At 42.7% G+C, this 25573-nt stretch overlaps 1 protein-coding gene across 2 annotated transcripts in view; it reads left to right on the top strand.

Annotated features, from left to right (window-relative positions):
- The window catches only part of bahd1 (bromo adjacent homology domain containing 1), a 185192-nt gene extending 163080 nt beyond the window's left edge, over positions 1-22112 (top strand). For both annotated transcript variants that reach the window (XM_063006797.1, XM_063006799.1), the window contains exons 3-7: positions 7798-8165; positions 13442-13601; positions 19222-19301; positions 19613-19704; positions 21838-22112. In XM_063006797.1, the coding sequence (XP_062862867.1) occupies positions 7798-8165; positions 13442-13601; positions 19222-19301; positions 19613-19704; positions 21838-22024 (887 nt within the window). In that variant the 3' untranslated portion in view covers positions 22025-22112. The remainder of the gene's footprint in view (positions 1-7797; positions 8166-13441; positions 13602-19221; positions 19302-19612; positions 19705-21837) is intronic.
- Positions 22113-25573: the final 3461 nt, after the last annotated feature.

The raw sequence follows: 25573 nt of genomic DNA, 5'->3' as shown, positions 1-25573 counted from the left end.
TGTATATATATACAGGTATATATATATATATATATATATATATATATATATATATATATATATATATATATATATATACAGTGTATCACAAAAGTGAGTACACCCCTCACATTTCTGCAGATATTTAAGTATATCTTTTCATGGGACAACACTGACAAAATGACACTTTGACACAATGAAAAGTAGTCTGTGTGCCGCTTATAAAACAGTGTAAATTTATTCTTCCCTTAAAATAACTCAATATACAGCCATTAATGTCTAAACCACCGGCAACAAAAGTGAGTACACCCCTTAGTGAAAGTTCCTGAAGTGTCAATATTTTGTGTGGCCACCATTATTTCCCAGAACTGCCTTAACTCTCCTGGGCATGGAGTTTACCAGAGCTTCACAGGTTGCCACTGGAATGCTTTTCCACTCCTCCATGACGACATCACGGAGCTGGCGGATATTCGAGACTTTGCGCTCCTCCACCTTCCGCTTGAGGATGCCCCAAAGATGTTCTATTGGGTTTAGGTCTGGAGACATGCTTGGCCAGTCCATCACCTTTACCCTCAGCCTGTTCAATAAAGCAGTGGTCGTCTTAGAGGTGTGTTTGGGGTCATTATCATGCTGGAACACTGCCCTGCGACCCAGTTTCCGGAGGGAGGGGATCATGCTCTGCTTCAGTATTTCACAGTACATATTGGAGTTCATGTGTCCCTCAATGAAATGTAACTCCCCAACACCTGCTGCACTCATGCAGGCCCAGACCATGGCATTCCCACCACCATGCTTGACTGTAGGCATGACACACTTATCTTTGTACTCCTCACCTGATTGCCGCCACACATGCTTGAGACCATCTGAACCAAACAAATTAGTCTTGGTCTCATCAGACCATAGGACATGGTTCCAGTAATCCATGTCCTTTGTTGACATGTCTTCAGCAAACTGTTTGCGGGCTTTCTTGTGTAGAGACTTCAGAAGAGGCTTCCTTCTGGGGTGACAGCCATGCAGACCAATTTGATGTAGTGTGCGGCGTATGGTCTGAGCACTGACAGGCTGACCCCCCACCTTTTCAATCTCTGCAGCAATGCTGACAGCACTCCTGCGCCTATCTTTCAAAGACAGCAGTTGGATGTGACGCTGAGCACGTGCACTCAGCTTCTTTGGACGACCAACGCGAGGTGTTGACAATCTTCTTGTAGCCTTGGCCATCTTCATGTAGCGCAACAATTCGTCTTTTAAGATCCTCAGAGAGTTCTTTGCCATGAGGTGCCATGTTGGAACTTTCAGTGACCAGTATGAGAGAGTGTGAGAGCTGTACTACTAAATTGAACACACCTGCTCCCTATGCACACCTGAGACCTAGTAACAATAACGAGTCACATGACATTTTGGAGGGAAAATGACAAGCAGTGCTCAATTTGGACATTTAGGGGTGTAGTCTCTTAGGGGTGTACTCACTTTTGTTGCCGGTGGTTTAGACATTAATGGCTGTATATTGAGTTATTTTGAGGGAAGAATAAATTTACACTGTTATATAAGCTGCACACAGACTACTTTTCATTGTGTCAAAGTGTTATTTTGTCAGTGTTGTCCCATGAAAAGATATACTTAAATATCTGCAGAAATGTGAGGGGTGTACTCACTTTTGTGATACACTGTATATATATATTAGTGATGGGAATTATGGCTTCTTGACGGGAGCTGGATCTTTTGGCTCGGTTCCTTTCAAAGAGCCGTTTAAAAAGTGACTCTTCACGCTACTAGGTAAACTATAAGACACGCCCGATATTAACATCAAATTTGCATTAAATGTAGGCCTGATTCAAACTTCACTTAAATGAGAAAGATTCATTTCAAAAGGCAAAAACACTACAGGCAGACTGTGGTTGCATTTCATTAAGTTTCAGAAAAATCCTCTCTTGTACAGAGATGTGACTGTGTTTGTTTCTGCTTTAAAACATAAGCACAATGAAATAATCAGATTTAACAGAATTTAACAAGTAATTTACACATTTTGTTATTTTTTTATTTATTATTATTACTTTTTTTTTTCGGTGCATGTAATTACTTTTCCGAGGTTATCTGGCGTACCACCTCGTGCTGCTTCACGTACCACCAGTGGTACGCGTACCACAGTTTGAGAACCACTGCTCTAGATAATGGAAAGGTCAAAGCCGATTTATTCAACAGTGAAAACAATGTTTCCTCTTACTGTATTTAGTAAAACAGGCTTAGTAAAAAGAAGGGTGGGGCCGCTCAGGTGGTGCAGCGGTAAAATCACACGCTGGAACCAGAGCTGGGATCTCGAATACATCGTATCGAATCTCAGCTCTGCCTTGCCGGCTGAGGATGAGCGGCCACATGAACAACGATTGGCCTGTTGATCATATGGGCGGGACTAAGCCAGATAGGGTCTCCCTCATGACTAATGCAATTACGACCTCTGCTGGCTGATTGATGGCACCTGCACAGAGACGAGTCCCTGCGTACACGCAGCTAAGCTGCACTGCATTCGTCAAAGTGTAGGTGATAAGATGCATACGGCATGCTGCCCACGTGTCGGAGGGGGTGTGGATTAGCTTCGTTCTTCTCAATCAGAGCAGAGATCGGCATTGGTGGAGAGGAAGCATGATGCAATGGGGCAATTGGACGCGCTAAAAGGAAGAAAATGCATAAAGAAAATTTTTTTTTTTTAAAAGGAGGGTGGGCGTTTATTTATTTGTCATGGGCCACAGGTTAAAAAACCTTGATTTAGCTTGTACCGACTAGCTCGGCTTGTGCTTCCTCAGTTTGCAAGCATGCAAGTGCCCTTGTAATAACACCTCGTCTTCATGGCCGAGCGAACACGCACTAAGCTGCACATTCCCTCTCATGCTTGGCCAATCACGTCCCTGAGAGGCAAGGATAAGCAAGCAAGCTCTATTAAGCTTGGAAGGAATTGATCCACACTGCATTTGTTGTTAGCGTTTGATTCGTATTGGTTCATCGCCCCTGTGACCTTCTCATAAGGAAGTGTGATTACTGAGCGGAGCAGCCTGAAGTTGTCATCGGCGCTTCTAGGGGAGGTTTGAAGGAAGCTCAGTTACAATGAGATTCCATCGTGCCTGTCAGAGCAACTCTCGCTCTCCATCAGAAATCGAGCTAGAGGTTGAATTTTAGACAAAGGTAAACACGGCGAGAGGTCAGGGAAGTTTGTCTGACAATCATATAGAGTTATTATGAACAATATTCAGTTTGTTTGACACTGTAGTATTGAATGCAAGCTCTCTGTAACAACAACACGTCATGCTGTCTGGTAATGGGAAGCAACTGTTGGTGACATGCTGATGGTTAGATAATCATCACAAAGCCTCCGGAACAGACAGCTGTTAGGAACGTACTTCAGCTGTGGTTCATTTAAGAGTATTTTTTTTGGCCTCATGAAATTATTTCAATGCTAGTTTTGTTGCAGTTCAGATCACTTCCTCCATGCTAATGAGTTCATTTGAATTTGGCTGTGATGATTACCATTAGGGTGGCGCAGTGAATATAGTGCTGTCGTCTCACATTAAAAAGGTTTGCGACCAGGGTCCTTTCTGAGAGGTGGAGAAATATCACTGTGACGCTAACATGGTAAAAACATGGTAGTGAGTGTTGTTGGGATTTTTAAATACTGTTAAAACTTACTGGCTTCTTTATTAAAAACACATACACCGATCAGCCAACACATTAAAACCACCTCCTTGTTTCTACACTCACTGTCCATTTTATCAGCTCCACTTACCATATAGAAGCACTTTGTAGTTTACACTTACACTTACAATTACTGACTGTAGTCCATCTGTTTCTCTGCATGCTTTTTTAGCCTGCTTTCACCCTGTTCTTCAATGGTCAGGACCACCACAGAGCAGGTATTATTTAGGTGGTGGATGATTCTCAGCACTGCAGTGACACTGACATGGTGCTGGTGTGTTAGTGTGTGTTGTGCTGGTATGAGTGGATCACACATAGCAGCGCTGCTGGAGTTTTTAAATACTGTCCACTCACTGTCCACTCTATTAGACACTCCTACCTAGTTGGTTCACCTTGTAAATGTAAAGTCAGAGACGATCGCTCATCTATTGCTGCTGTTTGAGTTGGTCATCTTCTAGACCTTCATCAGTGGTTACAAGATGCTGCCCACGGGGCGCTGTTGGCTGGATATTTTTGGTTGGTGGACTATTCTCAGTCCAGCAGTGACAGTGAGGTGTTTTAAAACTCCATCAGCATTGCTGTGTCTTGTTCACTCATACCAGCACAACACACACTAACACACCACCACCATGTCAGTGTCACTGCAGTGCTGAGAATGACCCACCACCCAAATAATAATAACTGCTCTGTAGTGGTCCTGACTATTGAAGAACAGGGTAAAAGTAGGCTAAAAAAGTATGTAGAGAAACAGATGGACTACAGTCAGTAATTGTAGAACTACAAAGTGCTTTTATATGGTAAGTGGAGCTGATAAAATGGACAGTGAGTGTAGAAACAAGGAGTTGGTCATAATGGTATGCCTGATCGGTGTATACTGTTACTTTTTAATGCACAATGTGTGTTTATCTTCCTCCTGTCTTTTATCAGAGGACGCTGTTGGTCTTATAATTATGGTTTGGAGCAGAACCTGGCAGATGTGGGGTTTGAACCAGTGACCTTTCAGTTACTAGTTCTGTACTTTACCCGCTAAGCTACCACTGCTCTCTTTTGCCCACCCAGCATTGACATTGATGTGTTGTTAAAATCCCAGCACTGCTGCACCTGATTCACTCAATTCAGTACAACACACACTACCTGATAGTGTCATTGCAATGCTGAGAATAATTCACTGCCCAAATAACATCTGGGCAGAGGAGTTCTATCGAGTTTACAGTGCAACAGATGTACTACAGTCAGTAATCTACTACACAAAGCTTATCTCAGGGGCGGCTCGTTCCTTAGGGCCGATCGGGCGATGCACCATCAAAGGACGAAAGGGAAGAAATTTTTCTATCACAGCTGTGACTGTTCTGGAGAGTCTGTCTTGTCTCTGAATATCGTAGTCCAATCAGCGCTGAGTTGTGTTCCGTACAGTACCGCCCCTTTTGGGGCGATTTCAGTCGCCCCGGATTGCTCTCATAGACTCATATTAAGGTTTTTTTTTCGAACTGCAGGCGCTGTAATACAATCTGAATGGGTTCCGGGAGGGCTCGCACTTACGTGCTTGCGTCACACATAACCTGGTGTAGCAATCTCGTCACCATGACTACCATCACCTCAGTTCGGAGCATTCAGTCATTGTAGTGAACAGGATAAATTAGCAACTTAAGAATTAGGGTGACCCAGACCAAATTTTAACATCAAGTATCTACAAAGGGGGGGAAATCATGTAAGTTACAAGTAAGTAATGTAATTTTTAAATTGTGAATTGTGATTGCACTTATTGTATCTCCCCAATTGTTTAATTGTTTTTCTTTATTCATTGCACATCAGCCCCGATGCCAATCTTTATTCTGGATCTGCTGCACCTAAAATAAATGCTATCTAATGAAGTCTGAATTAAATTGTTTTGGTGGTCATAATGTTATGCCTGATCGGTGTATGTTGTCTTCAGGCGGTTTTGTCTTGTATCATGTGAAAGGCTCAAACGCTGTGGTAAACAGCAAAATGCAACCTAAGCAAACCAGATTATCTATTACCAGTGCAGGCGCCTTAACCAAACAGCAGAGGTCGCTATTGTGCTGCAGCAGTGAATTTCTCATACAGCCATTTGTGCCTGCGTGTGAGCATCCGGCCGGTTGATAGCACAGCTGGGATTCGAACTCTGACCACCACACGACTCAAGCGCCCAGCTGATTTCATTCTTCACACTAAGAGGAGAAAAGGTTGCGCCAACTTTATAAATGCCCGCCATTGGCTTAAGGAATAGTGTTCATACCATTATAGTATAACGTTGACAGTTTGAATCATGGGGTTGTTAAAGAGTTCTTTTAAGACATGTGAGCTGTTTAAATATCCATTAAGGAAAGCATTGCACTCATCAATCATAATGTAATCCTGTGCTCGAAGAGATTTTGGCTCACTTTTCCTAAGCACCCGTTCACTGAGACGAAAATCAGCACACTCATTACGGTGATGACTGCAGGAGTTGATTCTTTCAGTCACCATCTGGAATGCTCTTTTTTACTCAAGTGGCATGCAGATATTAGAGCTGAATATTTTAAGAAGAACACAGCTAGCTGTTTAACGCAGCTACTCTTTGCTCTGCTAATGGCTTGTTTAATACCTTCTCAAATTCAAGGTTCCGGTCAGATTGTTTACATTTAAGCAGATTTACTGATTTGCAGACTCCACCTGTTCTAACTCTTCCAGTATTTCAGCAAATGTTTCGAGTCTCCCGCTTGTCCTCTGCTCTTGCCTTTGTAAATCCACATCTGCATCACTGTGCTAATCTGAGTTTAGAGGAATTAATTGCATGCATGTAGATCTACACCGATCAGCCATAACATTTAAAAGCACCTCCTTCTTTCTACACTCACTGTCCATTTTATCAGCTCCACTTACCATATAGAAGCACTTTGTAATTCTACAATTACTGACTGTAGTCCATCTGTTTCTGTACATACTATTCCCAACAGGACCACCACAGAGCAGGTATTATTTGGGTGGTGGATCATTCTCAGCACTGCAGTGACAATAACATGGTGGTGGTGTGTTAGTGTGTTTTGTGCTGGTATGAGTGGTTCAGACACAGCAGCGCTGCTGGAGTTTTTAAATACCGTGTCCACTCACTGTCCACTCTATTCGACACTCCTACCTAGTTTGGTTCACCTTGTAGATGTAAAGTCAGAGACGATCGCTCATCTATTGCTGCTGTTTGAGTTGGTCATCTTCTAGACCAGGGGTGTCAAACTCATTTTCACAGAGGGCCACATCAGCATTATTGTGGCCCTCAAAGGGCCGATTGTAATGTATCCTTCTGTGATTGCAGTCTGTTGTTTTTCTTGGAGGCTGAATTCTGCATTTATATTGTCCTCCTTTACCACAGACACAGCCTCATAACACAAGAGACACACCTGTTTCTCTTCCTGAAGCACAAACTTGTTTTCACTGTCATTACATTTCCTCCTTCTGCTTAATTTTCTTACTTATCTTCTTGCACATTTTGGGATTGTGTAAATATTTCTTAACATCATCTACTGGCGGGCTGTGTCACTTTACAGGTAACAAAATTAGGCATTTTGAGAGATGCAGTTTGTTTAGGATTTTACAGTGTATTTTTAAGACAATCATTCTGCCCTCACTAATAGTTTATCCCCCTTTCTCAGCTAGACAGACAGACAGACACACACACAGACAGACAGACAGACAGCTCCCTTCAGAATACAGTTGGCTTTATTTGCTTCCCAGCTGTGTGATACACTGTGTGCATCAAAATAAAGTAAACATACAAAAAATAAAACCAATAAAGAACTTTTGTGTAAAAGCACACAGCCAGCACAACACACACTAACACACCACCACCATGTCAGTGTATCTGCAGTGCTCAGAATGATCCACCACCTAAATAATACCTACTCTGTGGTGGTCCTGTGGGATTCCTGACCATTAAATAACAGCATGAAAGGGGTCCAAAGCATGCAAAGAAACAGATGGACTACAGTCAGTAATTGTAGAACTACAACGTGCTTCTATATGGTAAGTGGAGCTGATAAAATGGACAGTGAGTGTAGAAAGAAGGAGGTGGTTTTAATGTTATGGCTGATCAGTGTAAGTTTTTTATCCTAACCCCATGCTTTTACTTCTTTCTTCCCATAGAAGACTACCCCTGCCCGCTGGACAAGCACAGCCCCCCTATTTCTATGCCCTCTGCCCTCCCGTTGTCTGTCTGCCCCATACCCAACGTGCCCTCGGCCACCCAGCCCCTGCCCCACCTGCAGTCTCCTCTGGCAGACACTGGACGTCCACAGCTGCGAGTCGGGCGGGAGTGCCCTCAGAGCGCCAAGCCACCCGGTAGCTCGCGCTTGGCTTTGCGGGACACAGCCGTCTGCCCCCATGTGAAGGAGAGCCAGCTGGGTGCCAGCCATGGCAGTCAAGGAACCAAGCAGCCCAGGATCAGTCGGCGGCGAGCCACCAACGGCTGGCTGCCTGTGGGCACAGCTGCTGAAAAGGAGGTATTCATAGTGGTGCGTACTCAAGTTCTTTTCTCTTCTGTTCTGACTAAGAAAATGCCTGGAGGAGGATGTGAAAGAAGCACTCAGCATAGGCTTGCAGTAATGAGCCAGCTCACACACACACACACATGCTACAGTGGGGCCAAAAAGTATTTAGTCAGCCACTGATTGTGCAAGTTCTCCTACTTAGAAAGATGAGAGAGGTCTGTAATTTTCATCATAGGTACACTTCAACTATGAGAGACAAAATGAGAAAAAAATATCCAGGAAATCACATTGTAGGATTTTTAAAGAATTTATTTGTAAATTATGGTGGAAAATAAGTATTTGGTCAATAACAAAAGTTCAACTCAATACTTTGTAACATAACCTTTGTTGGCAATGACAGAGGTCAAACGTTTCCTGTAAGTCTTCACCAGGTTTGCACACACTGTAGCTGGTATTTTGGCCCATTCCTCCATGCAGATCTCCTCTAGAGCAGTGATGTTTTGGGGCTGTCGCTGGGCAACACGGACTTTCAACTCCCTCCACAAATTTTCTATGGGGTTGAGGTCTGGAGACTGGCTAGGCCACTCCAGGACCTTGAAATGCTTTTTACGGAGCCACTCCTTCGTTGCCCGAGCGGTGTGTTTGGGATTATTGTCATGCTGGAAGACCCAGCCACGTTCCATCTTCAGTGCTCTCACTGATGGAAGGAGGTTTTGGCTTAAAATCTCACGATACATGGCCCCGTTCATTCTTCCCCTTTGCAGAAAAACAGCCCCAAAGCATGATGTTTCCACCCCCATGCTTCACAGTAGGTATGGTGTTCTTGGGATGCAACTCAGCATTCTTCTTCCTCCAAACACGACGAGTTGAGTTTTTACCAAAAAGTTCCATTTTGGTTTCATCTGACCACATGATATTCTCCCAATTCTCTTCTGGATCATCCATATGCTCTCTGGCAAACTTCAGACGGGCCTGGACATGTACTGGCTTAAGCAGGGGGACACGCCTGGCACTGCAGGATTTGTGTCCCTCTCGGCGTAGTGTGTTTACTGATGGTAGCCTTTGTTACTTTGGTCCCAGCTCTCTGCAGGTCATTCATCAGGTCCCTCCGTGTAGTTCTGGGATTTTTGCTCACCGTTCTCATGATCTTGCGTGGGTCTTGTATGTCTTCCATTTTCTTACAATTGCTCCCACAGTTGATTTATTCACACCAACCTGCTTGCCTATTGTAGATTCACTCTTCCCAGCCTGGTGCAGGTCTACAATTTTCTTCCTGGTGTCCTTCGACAGCTCTTTGGTCTTGGCCATGGTTGAGTTTGGAGTCTGACTGTTTGAGGCTGTGGACAGGTGTCTTTTATACAGATAACGAGGTCAAACAGGTGCCATTAATACAGGTAACGAGTGGAGGACAGAAGAGCTTCTTAAAGAAGAAGTTACAGGTCTGTGAGAGCCAGAAATCTTGCTTGTTTGTGGGTGACCAAATACTTATTTTCCACCATAATTTACAAATAAATTCTTTAAAAATCCTACTATGGGATTCCCTGGATTTTTTTTTCTCATTTTGTCTCTCATAGTTGAAGTGTACCTATGAGAAAAATTACAGACCTCTCTCATCTTTCGAAGTAGGAGAACTTGCACAATCAGTGGCTGACTAAATACTTTTTGGCCCCACTGTATATATATATATATATATATATATATGTATATATGTTCAATGACGAGGCATAACATTATGACCACTGGTTCAGGAATGGTTTGAGAAGCACAACAACGAGTTTGAGGTGTTGCCTTGGCCTCCGAATTCCCCAGATCTCAATCCTAACAAGCATCTGTGGGATGTGCTGGACAAACAAACTCCACCTTGCAACTTACAGGAGTTAAAGGATCTGCTGCCAACATCTTGGTGCCAGATACCACAGCTCATCTTCAGGGGTCTAGTGGAGTCCATGCCTCGACGGGTCAGGGCTGTTTTGGCAGCAAAAGGGGGACCAACACAATATTAGAAAGGTATATATGTATATAAACATATATATACATATATACATACCACCTAAGCTGTCGAGACATATACTGAGAGAGTCCTGTGGTATCTGGCCCACGACATTATCAGCAGTTCCTTTAATTTATGGACATTGCGGCGTTGGGTGATGTTTTCTGTTGCCATTTATTCTGTGATAAACAATCCACATGTTCATTGTCAGTCCACATGATCTTAAAAAAATCTTGAAAAAAAAAAAGGATTTATCAGACCAGTCAACCTTGCTCCATTATCATATAAATGTATGTGGCAAGTTCCACACAGCCAAAAAATAGCCTACCAAACCATCAACAACATTTTCACTTTTGGCCTTTTTATAAAATGTTAATTGCTGTTGGAGTTTATACAGATGGATCCAAAACTGAGACAAGAGTTACAGCATCAATTTCATCCTCAAATCATCAACACAGCATCCGATTACCAACCCACAGTTCCATTTTCTCTGCAGAAGGCCACGCCCTATTACTAGCTTTGGAGTTTATCCAAACAAGCAAGAACAAAAAAATTCTCATCTGCACAGACTCAAAATCATGCCTAAAAGCCTTAGTACACCTTAACACAGACCACCCTATTATATCGGAAATACTGACAAAAGACAAAGAACCACGAGAACAGCAATACAAAGTCGTCTACTGCTGGATCCCAAGCCACATAGGGATTCCAGGCAATGAAAGAGCGGATCGGATTGCTAGGACATCAAATGAAGATACGATCACCACGCGACCCATCCCCCCCAAAGACGCCTTTCCAAAAATCTTCTCGCTCATTAAAAACAAATGGCAAAACGAATGGGACAGCAAACTTCACAACAAACTATATGAAATAGAGCAAAAGGTAGGACAACGTTACATTAGAATGTACAGTCGACAAAATCAGACTATCCTTACAAGATGTCGCATCGGACATTCCAAGCTAACACACAAGCACCTTCTTACGGGGAAGATGCGCCAACTTGCCAGTTATGTAAAGAAAGACTAACAATTAAACACATACTGACGGACTGCCAATCAGTAAACACAGAAAGACTGAAATTCTTTAATGAAAACAATTTACAAAACCTACAAAACCTGCTTAAGACAACAGCAACAGGGAAAATACAAATTTTTTGACACATTTAAATCTAAAACATCTTCTACAATTTGTTTTAAAGGACAATATGCAACCTATGTCCTGCCGTATAAATAGCCTCAATGTGCTGATACGGCGTTAAAATCAATCAATGAATAATTGCTGTTGGCTAGTGAAAACACAGTTTACAATTGTAGGTTTTTCGTAAAAATGAGGTGTAATGAGATCTCTTGAAAAGTGGGGGGGGGGGGGGGGGGCCTTGTACTTGTTCAGGCTGTGTTCTGTGGTTTTGTATGCTTTAGTAATTTTTAATGCAACCACATTGAGGGCATAAAGGTGTACAAGCAAACTAATTTAATAGTAGTGTAACCCATTGTTTAAAAAAATGAAACAAGGTACACTTGAATAAATGAATGGAGAAACATAATGAGAACAGATTGTACATGCTACATTAAGTAGTTAACCTCCCAAAAATGCTTTCTTGAGTAGAGGTGGCGGGAGCTTCAGTCACAACATGTACAGTGTATCACAAAAGTGAGTACACCCCTCACATTTCTGCAAATATTTTATTATATATTTTCATGGGACAACACTATAGACATGAAACTTGGATATAACTTAGAGTAGTCAGTGTACAGCTTGTATAGCAGTGTAGATTTACTGTCTTCTGAAAATAACTCAACACACAGCCATTAATGTCTAAATAGCTGGCAACATAAGTGAGTACACCCCACAGTGAACATGTCCAAATTGTGCCCAAAGTGTCAATATTTTGTGTGACCACCATTATTATCCAGCACTGCCTTAACCCTCCTGGGCATGGAATTCACCAGAGCTGCACAGGTTGCTACTGGAATCCTCTTCCACTCCTCCATGATGACATCACGGAGCTGGTGGATGTTAGACACCTTGAACTCCTCCACCTTCCTCTTGAGGATGCGCCACAGGTGCTCAATTGGGTTTAGTCCATCACCTTTACCTTCAGCTTCCTCAGCAAGGCAGTTGTCATCTTGGAGGTTGTGTTTGGGGTCGTTATCCTGTTGGAAAACTGCCATGAGGCCCAGTTTTCGAAGGGAGGGGATCATGCTCTGTTTCAGAATGTCACAGTACATGTTGGAATTCATGTTTCCCTCAATGAACTGCAGCTCCCCAGTGCCAGCAACACTCATGCAGCCCAAGACCATGATGCTACCACCACCATGCTTGACTGTAGGCAAGATACAGTTGTCTTGGTACTTCTCACCAGGGCGCCGCCACACATGCTGGACACCATCTGAGCCAAACAAGTTTATCTTGGTCTCGTCAGACTACAGGGCATTCCAGTAATCCATGTTCTTGGACTGCTTGTCTTCAGCAAACTGTTTGCGGGCTTTCTTGTGCGTCAGCTTCCTTCTGGGATGACGACCATGCAGACCGAGTTGATGCAGTGTGCGGCGTATGGTCTGAGCACTGACAGGCTGACCTCCCACGTCTTCAACCTCTGCAGCAATGCTGGCAGCACTCATGTGTCTATTTTTTAAAGCCAACCTCTGGATATGACGCCGAACACGTGGACTCAACTTCTTTGGTCGACCCTGGCGAAGCCTGTTCCGAGTGGAACCTGTCCTGGAAAACCGCTGTATGACCTTGGCCACCATGCTGTAGCTCAGTTTCAGGGTGTTAGCAATCTTCTTATAGCCCAGGCCATCTTTGTGGAGAGCAACAATTCTATTTCTCACATCCTGAGAGAGTTCTTTGCCATGAGGTGCCATGTTGAATATCCAGTGGCCAGTATGACAGAATTGTACCCAAAACACCAAATTTAACAGCCCTGCTCCCCATTTACACCTGGGACCTTGACACATGACACCAGGGAGGGACAACGACACATTTGGGCACAATTTGGACATGTTCACTGTGGGGTGTACTCACTTATGTTGCCAGCTATTTAGACATTAATGGCTGTGTGTTGAGTTATTTTCAGAAGACAGTAAATCTACACTGCTATACAAGTTGTACACTGACTACTCTAAGTTATATCCAAGTTTCATGTCTATAGTGTTGTCCCATGAAAATATATAATGAAATATTTGCAGAAATTTGAGGGGTGTACTCACTTTTGTGATACACTGTATGTGTTTATGTATTTGATTGAAACTAAGACAGAGTTTGTGCTGATTGTTTGTGATTGCTTATATGTGATTCTGACCCACAGGGTGAGGAGTCACCGGCACTACGTAGGTGTTATGAAGGAGTGCAGAGAGACGGAGAGGTAATCCGGGTGCGAGACACTGTATTGCTGCGCTCTGGCCCCAGGAAGAAGTCCCTCCCCTATGTGGCTAAAGTGTCTGCGTTTTGGGAGGACCCTGAGTCAGGTAGACTAATGTTTGTCATTACTGTTGGCACCATCATGCATTGCTCTTCCAAGCTCTGGGAAGAATCTGTCTTATATTCAGCCTTTTCCCATCTGTCACCATCAGCTGAATAAATGTTCTGTTATAAAACCCCACAAACAGGATAGTGGTGTTCAAGAACACTGCTTTATCAACTGTATAATATTGGAATTTAAATGTAAATATCAGTAATTTGATAGTCTGTATCAAAGGGAGAGAAGGGTGATGCTACATCCCAGGTTAAAACAATACAGTTGATTCTGTGGAACAGTCCTGTAGTTGATTATAGCTATATGCTATAAAATCTTTTAAAAAGTTAATTAAGTTAATAGAATTGTCTCCTTCATACACCTATATTTATATGTTTTAAAAGTGGTATTTTGGACAGATGCACAAACACACTAAACCACTAAAGAATAGCCCACACACTGGTACAGTCATCTATTGCACTTGCTGAATAAAACCTTACTTCATCCCAGTGGGATGATTACACCTCTATGTCTGGAAACCCAACAGGTGAACACATTTAAAATTAGGGGAGCAGTTTCTGGTAATTACAGCGTAGCAGAGAGATGAACCGCATTGCTCTGACAAGCCATTGTGTGGAAAGATGCTGCAGTGCTACGACTCTGAGGAGGAGGACAAGTTTATTAGAAAGAGCTGATGTTTCAGTGTTTCTGGCCGTTAACATAACCTACTTTTATTAAGTTCATGATAGCCTGTTATACCATTTTCACAGACAGTAATGAACAGATATGGACTAGTGCAAAACGTAGTGCTAATTTTCCTTTAGCACTGTCTTTGCTTTGTGGTGAAATTTTGCATTCCTTGAATTAGGGGGTTCGGCCTGTGGAGCACTGGCACCTACGTATATAGGAGTACAGCACGGGGGCTTGGGTGGTGCAGCCAACCATTGCTATGATTTCAAGCTCTGAAGTGCTGTGCTATTGATCTGACCTGTTGTCCAACAGACAAGATGTTCGTGTGTGTGTGTGTGTGTGTGTGTGTAAATCTACACTATATTGCCAAAAGTATTCACTCAGCCATCCAAATCATTGAATTCAGGTGTATAAAACTAAGCACCTAGGCATGCAGACTGCTTCTACAAACATTTGTATTTGCCCATTTTATCAGCTCCACTTACCATATTGAAGCACTTTGTTGTTCTACAATTACTGACCGTAGTCCATCTGTTTCTCTGCATGCTTTGTTAGCCCCCTTTCATGCTGTTCTTCAATGGTCAGGACTCTCCCTGGACCACCACACTCCTACACAGGTACTATTTAGGTGGTGGATCATAATGAGCACTGCAGTGACACTGACATGGTGGTGGTGTGTTAGTGTGTGTTGTGCTGGTATGAGTGGATAAGACACAGCAGCGCTGATGGAGTTTTTAAACACCTCAATGTCACTGCTGGACTGAGAATAGTCCACCAACCAAGAATATATCCAGCCAACAGTGCCCCGTGGGCAGCGTCCTGTGACCACTGATAAAAGTCTAGAAGATGACCAACTCAAACAGCAGCAATAGATGAGCGATCATCAATTAAAAAACTCCATTGCATTGCTGTCTTATCCACTCATACCAGCACAACACACACTAACACACCACCACCATGTCAGTGTCACTGCAGTGCTGAGAATGATCCACCACCCAAATAATACCTATACTGTAGTGGTCCTGGGAGAGTCCTGAGCGTTGAAGAAAAGCATGAAGGGGGGCTAACAAAGCATGCAGAGAAACAGATGGACTACAGTCAGTAATTGTAGAACTACAAAGTGCTTCTATATGGTAAGTGGAGCTGATAAAAGGGACAGTGTGTGTAGAAACAAGGAGGTGGTTTTAATGTTATGGCTGATTGGTTGTTGACCTCCCTCCCTCCCTTAGGCAATTGGGCCAATTGTGCTGGGCAGGTCAATAGCACAGCTGCAATTCAAACACAAACAGTTGGGGGTCTGGGGGGCAACGCTTTAGACTGCGGCACTCAAGCGCCTGTACACTGTGCTTTAAATGTGATCTTTATGAAATGCCAACTCCCAGGGAGACTGAGAAATAGGTTTTCCCATTTATCCCGCTGAAAATGACTAAAAGACTATAAATGCCTATTTACCCTTAGCACTTTTGGTGGCTTCACAGAAACAACCCCTACCCCACCAAGCACCCCCTTCCCTATATAACTGACGATTACTTTTTTCTGGTTGTTCCTGAGAACAGGACCTCCATTGTTTTGAATGGTAGACTGAACTTACAAAAGCACACTTTTACACTTTGCATCAGTTCATTTCATGAGTTTGAGCCCAGAGAAGTTGGCAACATTTTTGGATGATGTTGATAAATGGTTTCCATTTTGCACAGCAGAGTCCTAACCTGCACTTGTAGCTGCATTGATGAACTGTGTTTACTAAGAAGGGTTTTCTAAAGTTGTGGTTATATTTGTTACAGAAGCACTTTGATGCAGTGCCATTAAATGTCAGTGGCACTCAATATTGATTTTCAGCCTCCTCCGCCTTCTCCAGATTCCCTGAATCTTTCAGTGAAGCTTTTTGACTGGCATTGAACTCCCTAAACCTTTGAACTGGCATTCAAAAACCTTTAGACTGGCATTAAAATTGAAATCCCTAAATAGGGCTGGGTGGTATGACCAAAAAATTTATCAGGGTATTTTTTAAGATTCTGATGGTTTTATGGTATATCACAGTATGTTTATTATTTTTGTATGACTGGTACTATTTATTTGTCTGTGGCTGATTTTACTGTCATAAGTACATAGAATATAAAACATGTTCATTTCACCATGTATAAATTGAAGGTTTTGAGTACTATAAGGTTTGCTTGGCCCCACAAAATGACACAATATATGATGGAATCAGGACGCGTGAAACAGGTGCAATATATACAATGTGTATTATTAATATAATATTTAAGTATTATACAATTACCATTAGCTCTTCTTGTAACAAATAAAACAATGTTTGCAGTCTCCCAGTCACAACTGATGAAGTGCACAGTCATATCATTATACTGAGGTATGACTTCACTGATTGTACAACTTGATCAAAAGAAAAGTTGATGACTTTATATATTTACGCTTCCAGCTTGCCTTGGTGTTGTTGGTATATTGGCTTTTTTGCAACAACCATGCAACCGAACAATATTATATGATTTGCGTCCTATTAAAGCCTACAGCTGTTGTATTATCTGTGCTACGGTATGGCAGTATATGAAAAATCCGTACCGTACGAGGAATCAAAGCCGGTATACTGAATGTACCGTCATACTGCCCAGCTCTATCCTTAACCCTTGTGTGGTGGTTGGGTCTGTGGGACCCGTTTTCAATGTTTACCAAAAGAAAAATGATGATATTTATTCATATTTTAACCTCAGACTCCTTGCCTTTGGCTCATTTTGTGTGAAGAACATGTAAAATAACATGTTTTATTGAGTTCACACTGTACACCCCCCCTACACATTTATATTTATATGTGCAGGTATAAAAGTGTGTCCCTTTACTCTGTCCTACTACAACATGTCCTGCTGTGAGTGTGTGTGTCTCTGTGTGTGAGAGAGAGAGAGACAGAGTGCCAGACAGAGAGAGAGGCAGGCAGACAGCAAGACAGACAGAGAGAAACAGAGACACAGAGAGAGAAAAAGACAGACAGACAGAGAAACAGACAAACAGGCAGAGACAGACAGGAAGGCAGGCAATCAGAGAGAGAGACAGACATACAGAGAGACATACTCATACAGACACAGACAGACAGACAGACAGACAGACACAGCATACATGCATCAAATGAATGTACACTATATTGCCACAAGTATTCGCTCGTCTGCCTTCACACGCATATGAACTTGAGTGACGTCCCATTCTTAATCCATAGGGTTTAATATGATGTCGACCCACCCTTTGCAGCTATAACAGCTTCAACTCTTCTGGGAAGGCTTTCCAAAGGTTAAGGAGTGTGTTTATGGGAATTTTTGACCATTTTTCCAGATGCGCATTTGAGACACTGATGTTGGACGAGAAGGCCTGGCTCGCAGTAATTCATCCCAAAGGTGTTCTATCGGGTTGAAATCAGGACTCGTGATTCGTCACTCCAGAGAACACGTCTCCACTGCTCTAGAGTCCAGTGGCGGCATGCTTTACACCACTGCATCCGACGCTTTGCATTGCGCTTGGTGATCTAAGGCTTGGATGCAGCTGCTCGGCCATGGAAACCCATTCCATGAAGCTCTCTACGCACTGTTCTTAAGCTAATCTGAACACCACATGAAGTTTGGAGGTCTGTAGCGATTGACATTTTACTCTGTCATTTTACGTGGTCTACCACTTTGTGGCTGAGTTGCTGTCGTTCCCAACCGCTTCCACTTTGTTATAATACCACTGACTGTTGACTGTGTAATATTTAGTAGCGAGGAAATTTCACAACTGGACTTGTTGCACAGGTGGCATCCTATCACGGTACCACGCTGGAATTCACTGAGCTCCTGAGAGCGACCCATTCTTTCACAAATGTTTGTAGAAGCAGTCTGCATGCCTAGGTGTCTGGTTTTATACACCTGTGGCCATGGAAGTGATTGGAACACCTGAATTCAATGATTTGGATGGGTGAGTGAATACTTTTGGCAATATAGTGTATGTAACACACACACACACACACACACAGTAAAGCTGACCCTCGTGTTGTATAGGCTGGCATGAATAGACTGTGTTTAATGGGACTGATGTGTAGACTGATATATATACTGTATCTGTTCAGGCTGGTGTTTCTTACACTGACAAATTTTTTACATTTTTGTACATGTTGTTTCATTTCGATTTGTTCAAAGTAAACACGTTTTTCCAGCCATATTTTGATAGTGATTTTTCCTTTTTTATATTTTATCACAACAAACGGATGGCACTGTTATATATGAATATGATCCAACATAGGTAAATAATAAATGTTGACCAAATATGCTGTCTTTATTGCTTGTAGACATCTTAAAGTAAACATCTGATATTTTGTATGGTAAATAAGTTATGCCTGTATTGATTTAAAAGCACAATAATGCGGTGGGTCCATCAGAGCCGCAAACATTGGCTGAGTAACAAAACTATGAACACCACACAAGGGTTAAATTAATTATGAGTTCTATACTATTGGATTCGCCAGTCTTGATTATAACCGGCTGCATCTATTGTTAATGTTCATTTTATGCCCAATCTTGATGGCATCACTTGTTCCCTATTGATCTGTTTACCTGTAGAAAGTTTTATAATAGATGTTTTTGAGCATTCCTTTTCTATTTCAGCATCTTTTCTCTGTGCGTTTTTTAGTCACGTACCTGTAAATGTTTGCTTTTTACCCACTGTCCCCCTTTTTTTCAGGGTCTGAATACAAACTGCGGTGGTGCTGGACAGACTGTTAAACATTGAACGTTAACTAGCAAATGTTTGGAGCAGTTAATGCAGCATCACATCTTTAAACCAGTGTTCTGATGATCTGTAGTGACAGCACCACGCATTTACCGGACATGAAAAGCTGCTGTGATGAGTGGACCGGGTAATATATAGTGAGGGCTGCACCGATCTGACAAATGTGGTGTGCTTCTCCACAGGGGAGCTGATGATGAGCCTGTTTTGGTACTACCGTCCCGAGCACACTCAGGGGGGCCGGAATCCCAGCATGCACTGTGAGGTGAGTCGGCAGAAATGTTGTGTGCCGCATGCCTTTGTGGTTCTCCGTGATAGAAAAGAAAAGAAAAACATTGTAAACATTTGACTTCCCTTGATTATGACTTTCAGAACGGCAGTAGGCAGTCGAAGCTTTGTGAGCTCAGTAAGCCCTAGAGACTGTGGCTTCGAACAAAAACCCAAATAGTTCGCTTGCATTGCTTTTTAAGTGCTTTGAAATTGGACACCTGTGTGCTTGTGCTGCCCGTCTGCTCTCATTTATGTGGTGAGTATTTGAGTATCAAAGCTTGATCTCTGTTTATTCTGGGATTTCAGAATGAGATTTTTGCGTCCCGTCATCAGGACGAGAACAGCGTCGCGTGCATTGAGGACAAGTGCTACGTCTTGACATTAGCACAATATTGCAGGTATGTCTTGCAGGTACTGAAGCTTTGGTTCATTGTGCACTATGCGGTGACAGTGTCTGACCATTTTAGCCACTTTGCTAGCAGGCGGGAGAAAATTAAGCATAATAAAAAGTCATGCTAATTCCATTGACAAATAATGGCTAGGTCAGGGAAACCAGACACACTGTGATCCTGATTAGGATATACTGTAAAACATGAAAATAAAATGATCAGTTGTATGCACATTAGCAATCTCAGCACTGGAATAGCTTTAACAGTCAGAATGGTGTGAGTGTATAAGGTGCAGCAGTGTTATGACTACACCATGTGACTTGAAACTAAAGGATTAAGTCTCTTGATGCATGCTCAATAATCCAGGTAATGTGTATCGCAAACCAGCACATATGGACCGGTACATAAGGTTTGACTCCCATCATCCATTGGAGCACAAACTAGGAGTCATTAGGACGCTGCACCACCGAGCGAACAGCATCCCCACAGACACTACAGCCAAGGATAGAGAGAAATCTCATGTCAAGAAGGCCCTGGGTGAATGTGGTTATCCCAACTGGGCATTTGTAAAACCCGGAAAAACACTGCTCCAGTGGATCGAAGGGAGGAGAAGGACAACCGCTGTCTAAGCGCAAACCAGTGGTGATTCCATACGTAGCGGGATTGGAGAATATGCGTCTCATTTGTTCTGCTAAACGCGTCTCAGTTGCTTCCAAAGCCCAAAACCCCAAAATTAGTTCACCCTAAGGACCCCGGGTCCCTTGACACAAACAGAGTAACGTAGTATATGCTGTTAGGTGTGGGAGGATTGCCTGGAACTGTACATCGGGGGAACTGAACAGCCACTGGTGAAACAAATGGCCCAAAATAGAAGATCGACCTCTTCTGGCCAGGACTCCGCGGTTTACACTCACCTGCAAACCAGCGGCCACTCATTTAATGATGAAGACGTGCAGATCCTTGACAAGGAGGAACTCTGGTTTGAACGTGGAGTCAAAGAGGCCATTTACGTGAAGAGGGAACGACCATCCCTGAACCGTGGGGGGGCCTGAGAGTACATCTCTCACCATCTTACAACGCCTTGATCGCAGCTATACCCCAATCATATGTGAAAGGCACACATGGCCATTGTAACTAAGTAATTGTGACCTGATCACCAGTTTCATTGTTATGCAATGTGCCAGCTTCTGTCATTATATGGCCTGCATATAAGGTTGGGGTTATTCACCACCAGCTCAGACTGAAGAAGTCACTTGGATGAGTGACAAAATGTTTATCTACAACAAACTTGTGTCCAGATGAACTGATTTAATTTTGTGGATAAAGGATTAAGTCTTTTATTGCACCTAATACACTCATACAACACACTCACTCGCCATGCACCTGCCATGTTAACGTCATTGCAGTGCTGAGAATGGTCTGGTCAGTGGTTTGCTCAGTTTATGAGAGCCAAATTCAAACCCACCCAGAACTTTTGTGGTTAAATAAAATGGCAATTATGTGCCTTGCTGAACATTAGAGCCAGATCATACTTATTTTGCTGTGTTTAAAACAATCAGTGGAGCCGCTCAGGTGGCGCAGCAGTAAAAAGACACGCTGCAACCAGAGCTGGATTCTGAGTACCTCGTATCGAATCCAGCTCTGCCTTACCGGTTCGAGGCTGAGTGGCTGTATGAGCAACGATTGGCCGGTTGCTCAGTTGGGGGGTGGTACAAAGAACTGGATGTGGGTCTCTCTCCGTCAGAACGCGATTACGACCTCTGCCGGCTGATTAGAGGCGCCTGCACAGAGATGTGGAAAGAGTGCTCTTAGGGTGTGTCTCTCCGCATGCAACGCTAGGTGGCGCCACACTCATCAATGTGTGGGTGGCAAAAATGCATCCGGCTGCTGCCCATGTTTCGGAGGGGATATGGGTTAGCTTCGATCTCCTCGGTCAGGGCAGGGTTCGGCATAGACGGAGAGGAAGAACGATGCAAATTGAACAATTGGATGCAATAAAGGGGGAGAAAAAAGGGGGGAAAAAAAGCAATCAGTGGAAAGCTTCCTTAGAGGAGTTAAGACAGCAAACAGGGTACTTACTGTATTTAAATGCCCATAAACGTCATTGTGCTAATATTTATGCATGTACGTCTGTTCATTCAGATTTTGTGCCTTGGTGAAGCATCGTGATGAGGGTCGTCCCAAAAGTGCCCCCCTGGTCCCTCCGGCTCACAACTACACAGTTCCAGCTCACCGCCTCGTGCCCACCGACATCGACCCCGACCTGGTGTTTGTCTGTCGCCACGTTTATGACTTCCGCTACGGCCGCCTCCTGAAGAACCTGCAGTAGCGGTAGTAGTGAAAATGCTCGGATATCTTGGAGCCATACACTGAAGTCCAAAAGGTGAAGACACAATCAACATTCTTATCAAAGAAATTCCCGAGAGGCCACAGGACTGTCGAAGGTTCGGCTGATCGTTCCGGAGAGCATCCTTGTTCAACATTTTAAAAGTAGGCGTGGATGGTTTAGCGTGATAGAGTTTTAAGCACAACTATTTAGACAAACGTGATGGCCTTTAGATGTGAGCTGTAAGTCCATGAAATTTGCTTATATATTTATTTGGCTTGTCGATAGTTCTATTTTATACTCGCTGGGTTTGTGTATGGAAAAAAAAAACAATGAATTCATAGGTACATCCGGTACCTTAAATTATGAGTTAGATTGAATATAAATGTGCCCTTATTGGCTGTAGAGCTATTTATTTAGAGATATGTTGAAATATTTATTTTTAGAGCAATTCATCAACAAATCAGTTTCCTAGTTGAGCAAACGAGATCAAGAGTACTTCCGCTTTTTGCTAAATCAATTCTATGCCAATGATCTACCTATTCATCTGCCATAGAGGACCATACGCTACAGCTTTGTGACAAATTAAAGAAAATCAACAGCTCAAACAGCTTCAGAGTGCATCAGTTCCAAATCTCCCATAGAAATCAGTGACCCTGTGCGCACTGTGGATTAGGGCGGTGTCATCCCATCAGGATAGAACTATTTCACCAACTTAGCAGGTGATTAGACAAATCAACAACTAACTATATTAATTTGGAGTTACCTTTTTCTCTTAGGCTTCAAAAGGACTCAAATCGTGCAAGCAGAATGCCCACCGCAGGACCCCTCACTATAGGGGCTCAAGCATTCGGGTTTGTACTGTTCTTTTGGTGTACACCATACATGCAGCCTCCCACTTGTAGTGAACCAGGCTTTTTTCTTTTAATTTGTCCCACGTCTGTAGATATTCTGGTGGACCAAATACATAGAAGAAGAACTTTGCTCCGGATCGACCAATTAGACAAGCTCGTGTTATGAACTCTCATCTTACTATTAGCCATGAGGTCTTGCCTTACACCCTACAAACCTAGAGTTCCGCCTCCCCACATTGCCTTCCCAGCAAACCAAAGCTTTTCACATGCCGCCGCTATATGTGCCCGCCCCCCCCCACCCCCCACCTTCCGGTTCATTAGTTTGCACTAATTATCTTACAGAGAATCAGGAGTTTGATTTAGTCTGAAATTTTTCCTTTGCTACTGACTTTAAATGGAAGAAAAATACTGTGTATTTGTTGTACGTGTAAATACAGAACAGAGAGAATTAACATCTCCACTTCTACCAGCCGATGGAGGCGCTTTGTTCCCTTTCCAAGTGTGTGAATGGAGAAACAACGTCTTGAACACACTCTTGCTGTCAGTATGTGCGTTACCTTCAAATACGCTTGTTTCCTTGTGTGAGATCAATATGAAAAAGCTCTTTCATATGGTCCTTTTGTGCCTTTAATAGTTCATAGCCTGCTATGAGAATTAACAATATTACAGTTTGATTTTTTTTCTTCTTTTTTCCCCATTCAAAGCTCTTTATTTGCTTCCTTTGCCCAGTCAGCTTGTGTTTGTACCATGCAGCGGTTTGTGCTAAAAGCCATTTCTTATGACTTTCATTGCACTATAGTGACCCTCACTCTCCCCTGCTGAGAGAGAAAAGTAAAGCGAGCTCCAGTTGACTCCAGGACAAATAGAAACGGCCAGAAAGAGGTGTAACATTTTGCCAGGCAGCGGAATACCTGGGTGCATTGGACCACTGAACTGGAATGAGACCTTTCATTTTGGTAAAGAGAGAGCACCATACAAGACTTTCATTTTCTTCTCATGAAGCATTTCAATCCGATTCACTCCACTCGATCGTGGTGAAGCGACATCCATGTCCGAAAATCACTGCACAGTTCAGCATGGCTGAAATTGATACGTAAGGCGTACCTTTTTCCCTTTTTCTTTCCATGTGAGATCCCGCCTCGATGCATTAAAGTGTATTCTTGTTACGTGTTTATTCGTGACACGAACATGCTTCGGTGCTAACATGCTGAAACGATTCATTCCTCATCCTATTACAAGCTGAGTGTATATGGCTCAGGCACATGTATTGTAGTGATAGAACTAGAAATGTATTTTTTGTACTAGTTTAGAAAGAAGATTACTTTTGTCAGGAAGTATGACGCCCGTGTTTGGCAGTACTACCCAAAACATGTATACAGCATATCATTACTTTCTCAATTTCTCATCTGTCTTTAGTTTAAAACAATGGCAGTTGAAAAAAAGAAGCACTCACTCTTGTAGCAGTAGACCTGTCACAATTAAGAAATGCAAAGCTGATTATTATTGGACATACAGGTAATCCTGGTTAAAAAAGTGTCTTATGTTTTCATGACTATGAACTATGTAGATATAAAGTATGAAGTCTCACAAAGTTGGATGCATATCATTAATTTGACATAACTGATTTTAACACGTTAACAATAGGTGTGGGTGGACAAATAAGGGGTGTCCACATACTTTTAGCAATTTGTTGTAGTATATACAGTAAACACGTAAATTACATACACTGATCAGCCATAACATTAAAACCACCTCCTTGTTTCTACACACTGTCCATTTTATCAGCTCCCCTTATCATATACTTTGTAGTTGTACAATTACTGACTGTAGTCGATCTGTTTCTCTGCATGCTTTGTTAGCCCCCCTTCATGCTGTTCTTCAATGGTCAGGACTCTCCCAGGACCATTACAGAGCAGGTATTATTTAGGTGGTGGATCATTCTCAGTACTGCAGTGACACTGACATGGTGGTGGTGTGTTAGTGTGTGTTGTGCTGGTATGAGTGGATCAGAAACAGCAGCACTGCTGGAGTTTTTAAATACCGTGTCCACTCACTGTCCACTCTATTAGATGTAGATGTAACACCTTGTAGATGTAAAGTCAGAGATGATCGCTCATCTGTTGCTGCTGTTTGAGTTGGTCATCTTTTAGACCTTCATCAGTGGTCACAGGATGTTGCCCACGGGGTGCTGTTAGCTGGATATATTTGTGGTTGGTGGACTATTCTCAGTCCAGCAGTGACAGTGAGGTGCTTAAAAACTCCATCAGCGCTGCTGTGTCTGATCCACTCATACCAGCACAACACACACTAACACACCACCACCATGTCAGTGTCACTGCAGTTCTGAGAATGATCCACCACCCAAATAATACCTACTCTGTGGTGGTCCTGGGGTGTTCTGACCATTGAAGAACAGGGTGAAAGCAGGTTAAAAATGTATGTAGAGAAACAGATTGACTACAGTCAGTAATTGTAGAACTACAAAGTGCTCCTATATGGTAAGTGGAGTTGATAAAATGGACAGTGAGTGTAGAAACAAGGAGGTGGTTTTATTGCTATGGCTGATCAGTGTATATAGGTAATAATGATTATAACATAAGTATTTTATGATTTTTAGAAGATAACAGTAGTATATGAATAAATACTGACCACATACAGTCATATGCAAATTAAATGTTTGGGTATTTTTGTTTTTGAT

This window comes from Trichomycterus rosablanca, chromosome 13 (genome assembly GCF_030014385.1).
Source record: "Trichomycterus rosablanca isolate fTriRos1 chromosome 13, fTriRos1.hap1, whole genome shotgun sequence".
Classification (NCBI taxonomy): domain Eukaryota; kingdom Metazoa; phylum Chordata; class Actinopteri; order Siluriformes; family Trichomycteridae; genus Trichomycterus; species Trichomycterus rosablanca.
The sequence above is the reverse complement of the archived record's forward strand: the minus strand, read 5'-3'. Positions and strand labels throughout refer to the sequence as shown.